Source organism: Balaenoptera borealis, assembly GCF_965194805.1.
Source record: "Balaenoptera borealis genome assembly, chromosome: 4".
Lineage (NCBI taxonomy): Eukaryota > Metazoa > Chordata > Mammalia > Artiodactyla > Balaenopteridae > Balaenoptera > Balaenoptera borealis.
This window is the reverse complement of record NC_138861.1, coordinates 114,780,081-114,795,070: the sequence shown is the minus strand read 5'-3', so window position 1 is coordinate 114,795,070 and position 14,990 is coordinate 114,780,081. Positions and strand designations below refer to the sequence as shown.

The window sequence follows — 14,990 nt, the reverse complement described above, 5'->3', positions numbered from 1 at the left end:
TATATGCTCAGACACAGACATTTTTATTTTCTACTAAGTCCTGAATATGGAAAAACCAATAGTTAAAAATCAGTTATATGAAATAATTGAGCTAATAATTGAGCTAACCAACCTCTTTCCTCCTCCAGGACAAGCTCGTGTGGAAGAGAGCATTCCTGGTCTTGGGGCTGTCTGTGCTGGCTGTGTTCAGCAGCCTGTATTTTGGTTTCCCTGGGTCAGGAGGCCTGTGCACGCTGGTCCTGGCTTTCCTTGCAGGCAAGGGATGGGCCAGCGCAAAGGTGAATTCATTTTAAGTTCTGCTCATGATCACTTTCTGATCAGATTAATTTTTTCTTTCCAGATACTTTCTTAACATCAAATTAATGAAATTATTTAATCATAAAAGCTATTTTCTATACATTTGTAAATGTATTTCCAAGTTCACACACGCACATCCTTTTCCCCTTACATACGAATCTAGAACTTAAGGTCTTTACTTAAAACATATTTACTTACTTAAAACATACCATGGTCCTATTTCCATGCTGCCTTCCTTATCCTTTGTAAGGGTTGCAGAGTACTGCATTGTATAGCTGTGCTATGCTCTATTTAATCAGTCTCCTACTGACAGACATTAGATTGTTTCTAGTTTGCTAAGACAAAAAGCGCTTCAGTAAAATGCCCTTACATATACTATATTCAGTAAACACTAAGGCACTATCCAGTCTTATTATTATTTTACATGCTATCAAGGAAGAAAAAGAATGCTGCCAATTAAACTGATATCCTAATTTCAGAAATATTAAAATGAGAAAAAATTCAATAAATTATAGCATATTATTGAGTTTATCTATAAGATACATTTCTAGAAATAGGATTGCTCTTTGAAAGACTGTGCACACTGATACTTTTGATGATATCAATTTGCCCTTTTAAAAGACTGTACCAATGTACATTCTCACCAACAGTATGTGAGAGAATCTGCTTCTCTGATCTATTTTCAGTCTTCAGATATTGTGCTAATCTGATGGGTGAAAAATGTATCTCATTGCTGATCTGTTGGCATTTCTTTATGAGTGAAACTAATCATCTTTTCATATGTTTACTTGCCAGTGTATTCAAAAGCTTGTGCCTGTTTTTTATGAGATTGTTTTGGTTTTTCTTACCAAGTTTCAAGATCATTAAGATTATCTGTTTTCTTCATATGTATTATGGAAATTAGCTGATTGCCATTTATTTATTTTAATTTTAAAATACGTTTTTGTAGATTTGAACTTGACAGGATCGTGTGCTATTCTGTTTAATAAAGAAATTAGATGTATGTGACCTAAACTAAATGCAGATATATCCTTTTGGAAAACCTAAAGACAACTGCTCAAAATACTTAAGCTTAATATAATGCCATATGGAAACATGTGAAGGTTATAAATCTTGAGATTAGATAAATAATCATATTCAATTATGGGAATCTCTGCAGAGATATACTAGAGATAGAATTTCCTTGTGGGTAAATAGCATTCAGATAGGAGGCTTCCATTCTCTAACAGTGTGATTATAAAGTTAGGACAAGTATAAGTGTGAGTCATCTTGCTTTAGAGGAGGGAAGGATTGGAAGGGGCTCCTGGAGCCTTGTGTGAACAAGCGTACTGAGGCCACAGGAAAGTGTGCTGAGATGGATTGAACTTCGAGGGATAGGAGAGAGTCCCTTTGAAACCCTGCTCTAGACACTAGATGGGCACCTAGGTTTGTTGCCCTGTCAGAGGCTTGGCTGTAAGGCTTTCAGGTGGTCTACTTTTTTTCTTTTCAGCAGCACCTGTATTATTCAGTTCTACTTTCTGATTTCATGTAACATCGAACAAGAACAGAGCTAAAAAGTAAACAAACTTCCTCGTATAAATCGGGTACTCCTGTCATCCCTCATCTCTCATAAGCATTTGCTCTTATCAGACATTTGTTTTTCCATGGTTTCCCTTTTCTTGAGGGCTGAGGCAGGGTTGTCCCGTATCGTGGGCAGTCTTCTGTCCAATCTCAGCTCGGGACAAAGGACTGTGCTGCCTCCCTAGCTTCTCTCTGAGGACTCACCACTGTCTGTCTTCCACCCCAGTCCGGGCTGCGGACTAATACACCTGCTCCTTGAAGCACTCTCATCTACTCCTTTGCCCCAGGACCAAGAACACAGTTTTCACTCAGTAAAGGGATGCAGCTAAAGTTGCATTGTGACCCCTTATCCAACACCTGGGAAGTTTGCCAGCCATTAGCATTCTACAAACTGTCCCTTAACTTCTTTTTTTTGTATATTGTTTGGTTTCTTTTTTGCTGTTGTAAATATTTTTTATTTCAGTTGTCAGTTGCTGGGTTACAAATTACCTCAACATTTAATGACTTAAAACAACAATTTTGTTTTGTTTTAATTTGTCTTGCATTTCTGTGGATAGACTTGGCTCAGGTGGGTGATTCTTACTTGGAGTTGCTCATGAGGTTGCAGCCAAATAGTGACTGAGACTGGAATCTGTCCCTTAACTTCTTAATTGTAAACTTTTGTCAGTATTAAAAGAAATAAATTACTAAAGAGAATAATTTTTAAATAAAATTAGTTTTGTTTCTGAGTATGAAAGTACTATATGCTCATTTTTAAATATTGGGAAATTAAAAAAGTCAGAAAGCAAAGGAAAGAAAAAATCATTTACAATTCCTCTACCTAAAGCCAACAGCTCTGTAAACTATTTAAATATTTTGGCTTATTTCCGTTCATTTATTCAACAGGAAAAATTTCAAATACACTTATAGTAAGTTTCTTCAAATTGAACTTTACTGGAAAATGCTATCTGTCGTCACCTCTTAAAAATTTTCAAAAATTAACAACCAACTCATATTATCCTGTCATGGGTAAAAGGAGGGAAAGGAACTAATAAATGTTATTGCCACTCTGTAAGGCCTTATACTAGGCACTAAGTGAGTATTCTCACTTATTTTCACAAAAGAAACTTTGAAAAAATATTGCCATTTCCATTTTATAGAGACTGTAAATCAGAAGAACTTAAAAAAACATGTCCAAGGTCACAAAATTAAAAAGTGGCACTGGGATTTAAGCTCAGGTTTGACTCCAAAGCGACTGGTACTACCCTTATAATATAACTGTAGCATTATTACACGGGGCACATTTCTGTATTTTGACATCTATTTGAATAACACATATCACATATATTAAAAACGTTATACTTCTACACTTTGCAATTTAAAATTAAGTTCATAAATGATAGGATTTTAAAAAACAACAAAAAAGAGTCATGTCATTTGGAATAGGGCAATAGTTTTAGCAACAGGGAGACTGATCCCTACTACAAGTGGTCACTAGCTGTGGGCATAGAAAGACAAAGAGGGAAAGGGAAACTTTGATGAGTTTCAGTTACGCTATTCTCCAGAATATAGTGTGGGTTATATAGAAAATATTGTTAAAGCCGAAACAAAACATCTGTTTCAATGCATTTGTCATAACTTTGCCTGAATTACCTGCAGCCTGGTTGATTACATAGAAGATCAATGTAATCTACAACCCAGAGAGAACTAGGTACCTTGTTTTCATATTTACCTCTGGTTACTCTCCTGTGTATATCTCTTTATCTACACACACACACACACAAAACACAACACACATACTCACACATACACACACACATAGGGATGCCCCATAATTTTTTTAAACCATTTCCTTATAGTTAAATATTTAGGTGATTTCCAGTCTCTGCTATTTTTAATTATGCTGAAATTCAATTTCTGATCAGTTCCTTAGGCCAGATTTCTAACAGTGAAATTTTGGGGTCAAATAATATGAACATTTTGAGGTTTTTGACATGCATTACCAAACGGCTTTCTAGAGTTGTATCCATTTACTTTTCCACTGTAATATATGAAGTACCTATCTCATTACACCCTCATCAGCTTAGAATAGTGTTTCTCAAACTTGAGAATGCATCAGAACCACCTGGTGGTGTATACACACATCTATACATATGAAGTTAGATTTTTGTGCCTTTTTATATTGTTCATTTTTTACACTCAAATATCATATACTTTCATGTGATCAGATCTATGAATCTCTTATTAGGACCCTTCCTCAATAGTTTTTTTTCCTTAAAGATGTCTTTCTTGTAAAGTTTTACATACGTCATTTCATGTATTCTCTACAATAACCTTGAAAGGTAGATATCAGACCATTTTACAAATGAGGACACCAAGGCTTAGAGATACTAGATAGACTGCCTAAAGTCACAAAGCCAGTAAGTGGCAGAGTCAGGATGAGAACACACAATTTGAATATATCAAACTGGTTCCCTAAAGAAAGGAAAGCAAAAGAATCTTCATTGAATCAATTATGTGGCAGGCACTCTCCAGAGCAGCACAACATTATAAAAAGAACGTAAAATTTAAGTTATGGGGACTGGGATTCCAATCCTGCTTCAAGCTGTATAATCCCAAAAAAGTCACCTACCTTCTCTAATACTCAGTTTTCTCAACTGTGATATGAAGAGACTAATAATAACATCTAAAGAATTGTGGCTGTTGTTTGGGGAAATGGAAATGAAGCACTTGTAAACTCAATAGTGCTATAGTAATACTGTTGAGTTATACTTTGAAAAGCTAAAATATTTTATAAAATTCATTTGTGCCTGTAGTTTCTGATGTTATTTCTTACTTTTCTGCTTGGTTTTCCATATAGTCATTAATCTTGCCATTTGTTTTATTCAAATGCACTCACCTTTTTTAAGCCTGTCATCTATTTTTCCATCTATTTTCAAATTCAGTGCTTCTAGATGACCTTTATAGTTATGGGATTTTGTTTCCTGTTATATTTTGGATCTTCTGAATCTTGAATTGTTCTTCTGTCTAAGAAGAGAAGTGTCCACTTACATAGATATTTAACCCATGATGAAACCTTCATTTCTCTTAACTTTCTCCTTTTGTCCATCCTTGAAAGTGATTTATATTTTGGAATATTCTTACCATTGATGCATAGAGATGTATAAAGTGGCCTTAACTTTCAATGGACAACACAGTCTTCATTCCCCTTGGCTCATCTTCTTTTATACTTCACTTATTCTATGGCTCCATTTTCTTTATAAACAAATTCATTTTGTTTTTGAAGTTATGAAAAAGCCACAAGATACACTGTGACTGTTCTCCCTTTCTTAAATTATATAATATGTAAGCCTATATCTGATGTTCAATTAGTCTAAAATGTTACAATCAAAATACAAATCATGGCTTTAGTCTACAGTTTAGAAGTAAAAATAATTTGATAGAGAAAACTCTTTAGGACTTCTGCTCTCATTGGAGTTCTGAATACATGAAATATTTTTGAGGACCTTCCTTAAACAATTAGTCCTGGCAACAAAAGGCTAAGTAACCTAAAGTTAATATAGTTGAATTTTGTTCTTTACAACTGTGGGTATCAATGAAAGTCCTAGTTTTAGCTATGATATACTCTAAAAATTAAATTCAAAAGTAAAATTTAAAGATACGTGGAAGGGTGGCAACTGGACCTGTTGGGGCAGAACTCGTCACTGTCATTAAATGATAAAGGATCTTGGATGTTTTCTAATATAAACCTCTCATTTTACAGATGAGACAAATGGGGTGCTAAGGGCAAGTGGCTTGCAGTTAGTGGGTGGCAGAATTTGAACCTCATTCATCATCTGATTCCTTATGATGTAGAAACATAACTGTTTTTTCATGATAGAGGAATAGAATTATATAAATAAATCAACGAATCCCCTCACAGATGCTGTCTTTATAAGCTAAGAGGAAATAGAACCTTCACCCTAATAAACATATCAGAAATAATAACTGAAGAAAATAGAGAAACAATGTAATCCTCCTTTGTCAGAGTTCCATACATATATGGAAGTGCATATCCTTAAGAACATGTAATTGTAAGGGTAAAAATGTGGTCCAAAAATACAGATTTTTTTTTAAAAAATTAATTAATTAATTAACTTATTGGCTGCGTTGGGTCTTTGTCGCTGTGCACGGGCTATTCTCTAGTTGCAGCAAGCTGAGGCTACTCTTCGTTGCAGTGTGCAGGCTTCTTACTGCAGTGGCTTCTCTTTGTCGTGGAGCATGGGCTCTAGCGATGTGGGCTTCAGTAGTTGTGGCACACGGGCTCAGTAGTTGTGGCTCGCGGGCTCAGTAGTGGCACACGGGCTTAGTTGCTCTGCGGTGTGTGTGATCTTCCCGGACCAGAGCTCGAACCCATGTCCCCTGCATTGGCAGGCGGATTCTTAACCACTGCGCCACCAGGGAAGTCCCCCAAAATGAAGATTCTTAATGTTGATTGAAAAAATCTGTTAAATGTAAATTCTTAGGTACTGTACTGGGTACTGCTAAATTGCCCTCCAAAAAAGCATTGTCAGTTTGCTCTCCTGCCAGTTATTCAGTTTGCTTACAATCTTACAAATACTTTACATTGTTAAAACTTTTTTAGTGTTTTTTTCAGTGTGATTACCCTCTCCCCCAAAAATATGGTATATCATTTTAATTTGTGTTTCTCTGATTACTGAGTGTTAGTGTCTCAGGGTTTTTGGCCATTTGTGTTTCTTCTTGTACAATTACTTGTGCATATGCATTGCCCATTTTTCTACTAGGGTCTCTATCTTTTTCTTATTGATTGGACATTGTTCCTTATTCTGTTACACATAGTACAGTTATTTTCTCCTGGTTTGTCACTGTCTTTTTTATGGTTTATTTTGCCACAGACATTTTAGTTTTGCATGGTCAACTGTGTCAGTCTTTTCCTAGGATGTTTGCATTATGTGTTATAAAGTTATGCTTATAGCAAATAGAGTCTTCTAAGGAAAGAGAAATCACATAGTAACGTGGAATAGGGAAGCTTATTATTAACCATCCTGGGGATCAGTTAACAAGGGATTGGCTTGTAAGATGTAAAGAGACCCCTAAATAATATAGGAATAGCAGCTATAAACTCCTAGGGCTGAGATAAAGCACACCCTTCCACCTCTCCTCCTCACCTCACTACTCCCTCCCCCAGGGCTGAGAATCCAGACCTTGTTAGAGCCTTGGTTCACTGGGTGACACAGAAATCATCATGGTGCCCTACCTACAAAATTTATTAGAAATCTACTCTCCAAACTTACAGGAAATCCACCCTCTAGGGTGCATGGGGAGGTATATGGCCCAAGGGAGGTGGCTACGAAACCACCCCAGGTGTCGGCTGGGGAAAGCTGCTGGCCACCATGCACGGTAAAAGCCTGGCACTGGAGAAGCCACCTGGACTGCAGGAGCCTTGTGCTGGAAGATCTTGCTGGGAAGAGCCACAGAAACCAGGCAGAGTTCCTTCTCTTGCAGTATATTTCAGCACCTTCTACTGACAATATTTAATATGGTACCAGCTGACAAAGGTGAAATATTTAAAGGGCCCAGCTCCATTTTCTGCAGAGAAACAAGGAAAGGCAGATTTGGAGCCAAAGAGCAATAAATTAATAACCGGCACAGCACTTTGTTATACCTGTATTTTATCATTGTGCATGATTTGAGATATCCACAAACAGTATTTTTTTATAAAGAAAAAATTGGAAACAACTTAAAGGCCTATCGATAAAGAAATGATTGAATAAACTATGGTACTTCCATACCACAGATTACTATGCAGCAATTATGAGGTGAATATCTAGCTATATGCACTGATATAAGGTCTTTAAATCATATTGTTGAATGAAAATTAACAAAATTTTAAACTATGCAATAATGTAATAATAATATAATTAATATAATATTATTCATTATAATACACACACACACAGATTGTGTATTCAGATGCAGAAGTCCTAAGATTACTTTGTAAGACTCTTTATAATTAAGATTTATTTGTAAACCAACACTAAAGTACCTCATATATCTTAATTGTGTTAGAAATATCTTTGCGCAATTTTTTGCTCTCTTCTAGCTAACTTCTTATTTATAGATGCTACAGAGGTAAAGGCTATCTCAGGTCAGATTGACTCAAATTTCAAATTAGTAAAATTCTTAGAACTTCTAAATTCATATAATGGAAGTCTGTTTGGGTGTGTTTGTGTTCCTTTTAGGCCGACGTTGAAAAGGTTATAGCAGTTGCCTGGTTCATCTTTCAGCCCCTTCTCTTTGGACTGATTGGAGCAGAGGTATCCATTACATCTCTCAGACCAGAAACTGTAGGTAAGAATTTTGCTAAAATCAACTCCTTTTATATTCAGTTGAAATATCTTTAGTAGGTATGTGTTCAGTGGTTCCCATTGTCACAATTATATAAAAAAGTAACGAGCTAAGTCTTTTAGAGCAGTTCGTTAGAAAATAATGTTTGTCAATCTAAGACAGTAAATATTACACCTTTAAATATTGTTCCTTGTAAAGAAAAGTGACACTGCTGACTGCCATCAGTAAAATGCAGGCCTTAAAGTGTTTTTCCAAGGATAAAAATGTTCATCTAGCCTTACCCTGATCAAGGGCCAGAATTTTAAAGATAACTAGTGAGTTCTATAATATGTACCCATAGAATAAAAATGTTTGTTCATTCATTCTTTTATTCATTCACACATTTGAAAGCCATTATGTTAAAACTCTCTTAATTCATAGCACTTCACTTAAAAATTAATTTACACGCATATACTCATCATTTCCTCCTTTCCTTGCATCTCAATACTCTTCCATCCATACTAGGGATCCCATCCCCTGCCACCTCTTTCTGGATCTTACACATAGATTCCTCCCTTTTTCTTATACATCCTCAAATATCCTTGTCACAGTGTTCTTCTCTTCAGAAGTTAAACAGACTTTACTCTCTATCTTAAAATAATATCCTTCCATTCAGATACATGCTATAACATGGATGAACCTGGAGGACATTACACTAAGTAAAATAAGCCAATCATAGAAAGACAACTACTATGTGGAATCTAAAATATGGCACAAATGAACCTATCTACAAATCCAAAATAGACTCATATACATAGAGAACAGACTTGTGGTTGCCAAGGGGGAGGGAGGGACTGGGACTTTGGGATTGGCAGATGCAAACTATTGCAAATAGAATAGATAAACAGCAAGGTCCTACTGTATAGCACAGGGAACTATATTCATTATCCTGTGATAAACCATAATGGAAAAGAATATAAAAAAAGGAATGTCTGTATGTGTATAACTGAGTTACTTTGCTGTATAGCCAAGACTGGCACAGCATTGTAAATCAACTCTATTTCAATAAAAAAAAAAAAAAGAAATCGACAAAGTAGAAAACAATAGAGAAAATTAACAAGGTCCAAAAAAAAAAAAAAAGACAGCTACTGTATGATTCTACTTATATGAGTCAAATTCATAGAAACAGAGAGTAGAATGATGGTTGCCAGTGGTTTGGGGAAGGGGGAGGTGGGGATTTGTTGTCTAATAGGTACAGAGTTTCAGTTTTACAAGATGAAAACTTTCTGGATATTTTTTGCACAAAAATGTAAATGTTTAACTTAATGCCTACTGAACTGCACATTTTAAAATGATTAAGATGGTAATTTTTGTTATGTGTATTTTATCACAATCAAAATTTAAATAAATACACACACATATATTTATGAAGGGTATATATATATCCTTCCTCCATTTCACTTCCCCCCTCACCTACCACTCTATCTCTCTATTGCTCTTTTCAAACTTTTCCAAAAGGGTGTCTATAGTCCCCTTTCCATTTCAGTTCTCATTCCCTTCCTCAGTACATTTCAGTTTAGCTTCTGCCCCATCACACAACCAACCCTGCTCTTACCAAGGTTATATTATTAAATCCACTGAATACTTACCGGTCTTTATTGTACTTGATTTCTCAGCAGCATTTGATACTACTGACCTCTTTAAAACACTTTCACATTGAAGTCTGAAATTTCATATTTTCCAGTGCCTTTTGCGTCTTTACAGTATGTATGGCTTAAGTGCTGCTCCTCTTCAAAGTTCTTTCCAAAACCTTCTATGCTTCTCGCTCTTTTATCACTTCCTTGAGCTCATCTACACTCAGTGACTTTGATTATAAACTATGTAATTCCAAAATCTTTATCTCTAAATCTATAAATCCAGTGGCTGATTGGACATCACCACTTGTAAATCCCACAAAACTTAAAACTCAGTGTGTCTAAAACTTCCTCTTCATCTTCTCCCCAAACCTTCAACGTTCCCTCCTGGGAATGGGATCATCTCTTTTGTATCTTGTACTTCAGCAACAAATATTTCTGAAAATCTACCAACCTGGGAGAAATATCTTCCAACAAAAAGCCACAAAACTTTTTGGTAAAAAAAAAATTGCAGATTTACAGTAGAGCCTCCTGCAGTGTTCTATCCCTTTTACCCAGCCTTTTGAACTTGACAAAGTTGTTTATCCTTTTTGAACTTCACTTTTTTCAACTGTAAAATGAGAGGAATTACCCCACAGGTTGTAAGGATTAAGTAAAGTAATGCACTTAAAGCTTAGTACAGAACCTGGCACAGAGTAAATGCTCAACAAATGTTACTTTAAAAAAAAATCACCCTATAACTTAGCAGTCACTTTAGCTGTGCCTTTCTCAGATTCCAGTAGCCTGCAGCGGCCAAGTCACAATCCTTTATTTTGCACTTCAGGATGAACTTACGTTTGCCAGAAAAGGATTCTAAATGCTGACTGAATGCAGTAGCTGTATATGAAAACCAGGGCTAATGGGCTGTCAGTGTACACACCAGTATGATGAAACAGATGTAGACTGCCACTGTCTGTTCTGATTGGTCACTGCCCAGCGAGCTCTGTTCTGATTGGCTGATTGCCTCCATAATGGCTCATAAATATTTTGAATATCACCTCTGGTCTTATACTCTGTAAAGAATTCTCAACCACTTTGATGAAAATAATATTTTTTTCTTCTTCTATGCCCTCTTACCAGTATGTTTATACTGTACTTACCTTATAGTATATTAATTAGTTTTTTATATTTCTGTCTTCCTCTGTCTTTGAAGTTCATAGAAGCAGAGTCTGTACATTATACATTTTTGGATACTAGTACCTAGTCCAGATCCTGCCATGCATAGTTATTGAATAAATTCTTGTTAAATAAATGCATGGAAGAAAGTGTGTTTCTTGCTATAAAGCTTAAAAGAACATTCAAATCTCCTTTGTAGAAATTAAAATATGTTTAATTTCTGTTTTCAGTTTAAGGGAATATTCTGGTTTCTCTTCAGAGCAAATAAATCTTTTGCATTTTACTATTAAAAAAAAAATCAAGGGGAAATAACTTCTTTTAAACAAGTGATCTGATTGATACTTAATATTGATGTTTTGATAAATTATGCCTAGCCATTTTTGTCTTTTTAATTTTGTGAATGTTTTTAGACTTCTGTTGAAAGAGTCCTGAATCAGTAACCATGTGATTCAGTTTTTCCCCCAGTATTTCATTATGTCTAAAAACAGTATTTCTTACAGGCCTTTGTGTTGCCACCCTGGGCATTGCAGTATTGATACGAATTTTGGCTACATATCTGCTGGTGTGTTTTGCTGGTTTTAACTTTAAGGAAAAGATATTTATTTCTTTTGCATGGCTTCCAAAGGCCACAGTCCAGGTAATGATGGATTTTAATTCCTATTTCTATATGATACCTTGAAATTTTTAATAAGAGGGCTTGTTCAAATTTGGTGAAAATAAGTAATTGAAGTTTGATTATGATAAGATTTTATACTAATTTACGCTTTAAAAGTTTTATTTTTGGTATATTGATTCATTAAATATGACAGCTCATTAAATTTTCTTAGATCACCAGGGTGCAACTCAAAATCCAATAAATCCCTACACTACTAGAAAGCAGTAGTAAGTAGCAGGAGGGAAGAGTTGGAATTTTTGTCAGTCAGAGCTCTCTAAAATAACCCGAAGAGATAGTTATTAACTCTATTCATTTCAATATCTTCTAAGAAGAGAGTGAAACAGAAATAGCATAGCCCATCTTAGTATTTGGAAATACTTCAATGTCTATATGATTGATGATCAGTTATGCTTGACCACAGTCTTTAATAGAGAAAGATTTATTGAGAAATAACTCAGAAAATGCTTTATTTCCTAGATTATTAGTTGATATTAAATTTTCAAACCACCTGAACCTCCTGACAAACGTCTCAATCACTTGACCCAAAATTTGTGCACTCTAATAAACAAAGCAGTAGCCAATAGGTACTCAAAAGGGTTGACCAGGTATTTGGTAGCATACCTATAATTGCTCATTAAATTAGAACTGTATAGATCATCATTTGTTGCAAATGTAATATATCCCTGATTGTATTGTGTATTCTCCAACTAATTACAACAAATGAGATGGAACTGTTTCATCCTTGATTATTTTGCAATTATTTAAATGTGTAAATTTCTGTTTCATGAAATGAAAATTAGGTGTTCTCAATTTAGGAAGCTTTGAGGGCTGCATTGTGCTGCTCTGTAACTATATGCCAGATTTTGTGAGGCTATGGGATTGGGGCATTATTCCAGAGAAGTTTTTCTTTCCATCAGACTTTCAAAGGTGTCTGAGACATAGTGGCTAAGAATGCTGTGAGGTTAATAGAGCACAGTAAGTAGAACAGTTTCTCCCTCACAGTATCTCCAGCCTCCACACTACTTTCAGTAACTTTAGTAAGTAAATATCAAAATAATCGCTCTAGTAGCTTTAGTATGAAAGATTTGTTTCTAACATCAAAATTTGAAAGATGGCACTTTCCTGCTATGAAAACAAACTTTAAAACAAGGAGAAATTATCTAGGATGTCTTGAATAGTGCATGTTCTCAAAGCAAGTATTGTATACAATTTTCTTTTTTTGCCACTGCACAAGAAACAAGACTTTCTTATACATTTTTTCCATATTAGTGTTCTTTAAACTTTTTTGTCTATGACCTACTATAAGAAATATATATATATATTTTTAAATATTTATTTATTTATTTTTTGGCTGTGTCAGGTCTTAGTTGCGGCACATGGGATCTTTCATTGCGGCACACGGGCTCCCTGTTGCCGTGCGCAGGCTTCTCTCTAGTTGTGGTGCGCGGGCTTAGTTGCCCCGTGGCATGTGGGATCTTAGTTCCCCGACCAGAGATCAAACTGGCGTCCCCTGAGTTGCAAGACAGATTCTTAACCACTAGGCCACCAGGGAAGTCCCAGAAATATATTTCAAATGACAACTTAGCAAACATACAAAACCCCAAACATACACACACGTACACATATACACAATGACAGAGAGCTGAAAGAGAAATATACATCATAATGTGTGCAGTTCTTGCTGAGAATTCATGAAATGTTGAATTAGTTATGGCACAAGGTGATCTGAAATAGCAAAGAGCCCTCAAACACGAGGACTAAATGAGATAGATTTTTATTTCTCTCTAACCAGCAGTGCAGCATGGGAATTCCAGAGCTGGCAGGGTAACTGCTGTCCTCAGCGTATGCCTTTCATCCATGAGTCCAACTTTCACTGTTTGTCATCCAATGGGAAGGGGGAAAGAATAAGGTACAAGTGTCCATTTCTTTTCAGGGAACAGTTACAAGAAGCATTTATCACTTCTGCTCACCTCTTAATGGCCAGACTTAGATACATAGCTTCAACTAGTTGCAAAGAAGACTGGAAAAAAAGTCTGTATTTGGACAGCAATGTGACCAGCTAAACTCAGGAGTTCTATTATAGAAGGGAAAAGAGACATTCAGGTATTTGTGGGCAATTAGTAGTCTCTGCCATTGTGTCTCATACACACTGGTATTTTCTCTTCTGTTTCATTGCTCTGTTCTGTGCCAATAAGAGGATAATCAGATTGATTAATGTATTTTCCCCATGTGCACTGATAATATTGCATTTTCTCTCTAAGAGTTTTCATAATACTTCCCAGTAGATAAATTTTAAACAAAACATTTCACCAACTCCCAAGGCAAAGAGTTAATCAAATTCCTAATAAGGTTAACTTCAAGTTTCAAAGGTACCTACCACTTTCAAGTTTCTTGATGTTTAACAATTAGTTTAGGCTCTAAAGCAGTATTCTTATTTTTTTTCATGTAAAATTTTACCATCTTCCAGTAAGTATCACTGCATTTTTTCATCTTGTCCTTTCTTAATTCCAAATTCCTAAAGACAAAAGAATGAAATGACCATTCAGTAACTTTCAGCTTTACTCAGGAGGAATTTAGTATGTAGAATCTTGTTATAGTTAATTAATATCCTAAGTCTGTATTTGCCTTGTGTTCTGAAATACATTTGCCTGATATTTTTGTGAGTTTACCTTACGCAAATAGGTACATATGAATCATCATTCTTTCCCTATGCAAGGGCAGGGAGAGCTTTTAGATCATTAAAATCAACTGTAGTACACTTTGAAAGAAGACTAATAGAACTTTGTCAGTTGAGCAAAAGAACAAGAAATTTGTTTTTGCAAATGATAAAATAATTAACCTTTTTTTCTATGTGCTTGTCTTATCATGCTTCCAACTTTACCTTTAAACTTTTATAGGCTGCAATAGGATCTGTGGCTTTGGACACAGCAAGATCACATGGAGAGAAACAGTTAGAAGGATACGGAATGGATGTGTTGACAGTGGCATTTTTGGCCATCCTCATCACAGCCCCAATTGGAAGTCTACTTATTGGTTTGCTAGGCCCCAGACTTCTCCAGAAAGCTGAACATCAAAATAAAGATGAAGAAGATCAAGGAGAGACTTCTATACAGGTTTAGAGGTGAAAAGAGAGAATGCTGAATATAGTCATCAGAAAGCTGCTCTCGGAGGCTACTTTTATCAACTAGCAGAGGCTACTTTTATCCATGTGGATATTGACATATGTAATGTTTAAGCTTAAAATATACTAGAACCAAAGTGTGGCTATTTCTTTAAACAGCATTTTTAGTCATTACCCTTTCCATATGGGGGGACGGGGGTAATGTTCTACATCTCCAACCTGATCTCTACCTTCTTTTTTTTTTTTCACACACCTATTCATC

At 35.5% G+C, this 14,990-nt stretch overlaps 1 protein-coding gene across 8 annotated transcripts in view; it reads left to right on the top strand.

Moving 5' to 3' along the window:
• SLC9B2 (solute carrier family 9 member B2) overlaps window positions 1-14,870 on the top strand; it is a 45,824-nt gene extending 30,954 nt beyond the window's left edge. For 5 of the 8 annotated variants that reach the window (XM_082389101.1, XM_082389099.1, XM_082389096.1 and 2 more), the window contains 4 exons: window positions 129-278; window positions 8,079-8,187; window positions 11,453-11,589; window positions 14,505-14,870. In XM_082389101.1, the coding sequence (XP_082245227.1) occupies window positions 129-278; window positions 8,079-8,187; window positions 11,453-11,589; window positions 14,505-14,726 (618 nt within the window). In that variant the 3' untranslated portion in view covers window positions 14,727-14,870. Of the gene's footprint in view, window positions 1-128; window positions 279-8,078; window positions 8,188-11,452; window positions 11,590-13,399; window positions 13,517-14,504 lie in introns of all 8 variants that reach the window. The other 3 variants (XM_082389100.1, XM_082389102.1, XR_014243646.1) reach the window with 2 other exon arrangements.
• The last annotated feature ends 120 nt before the right edge of the window (window positions 14,871-14,990 follow it).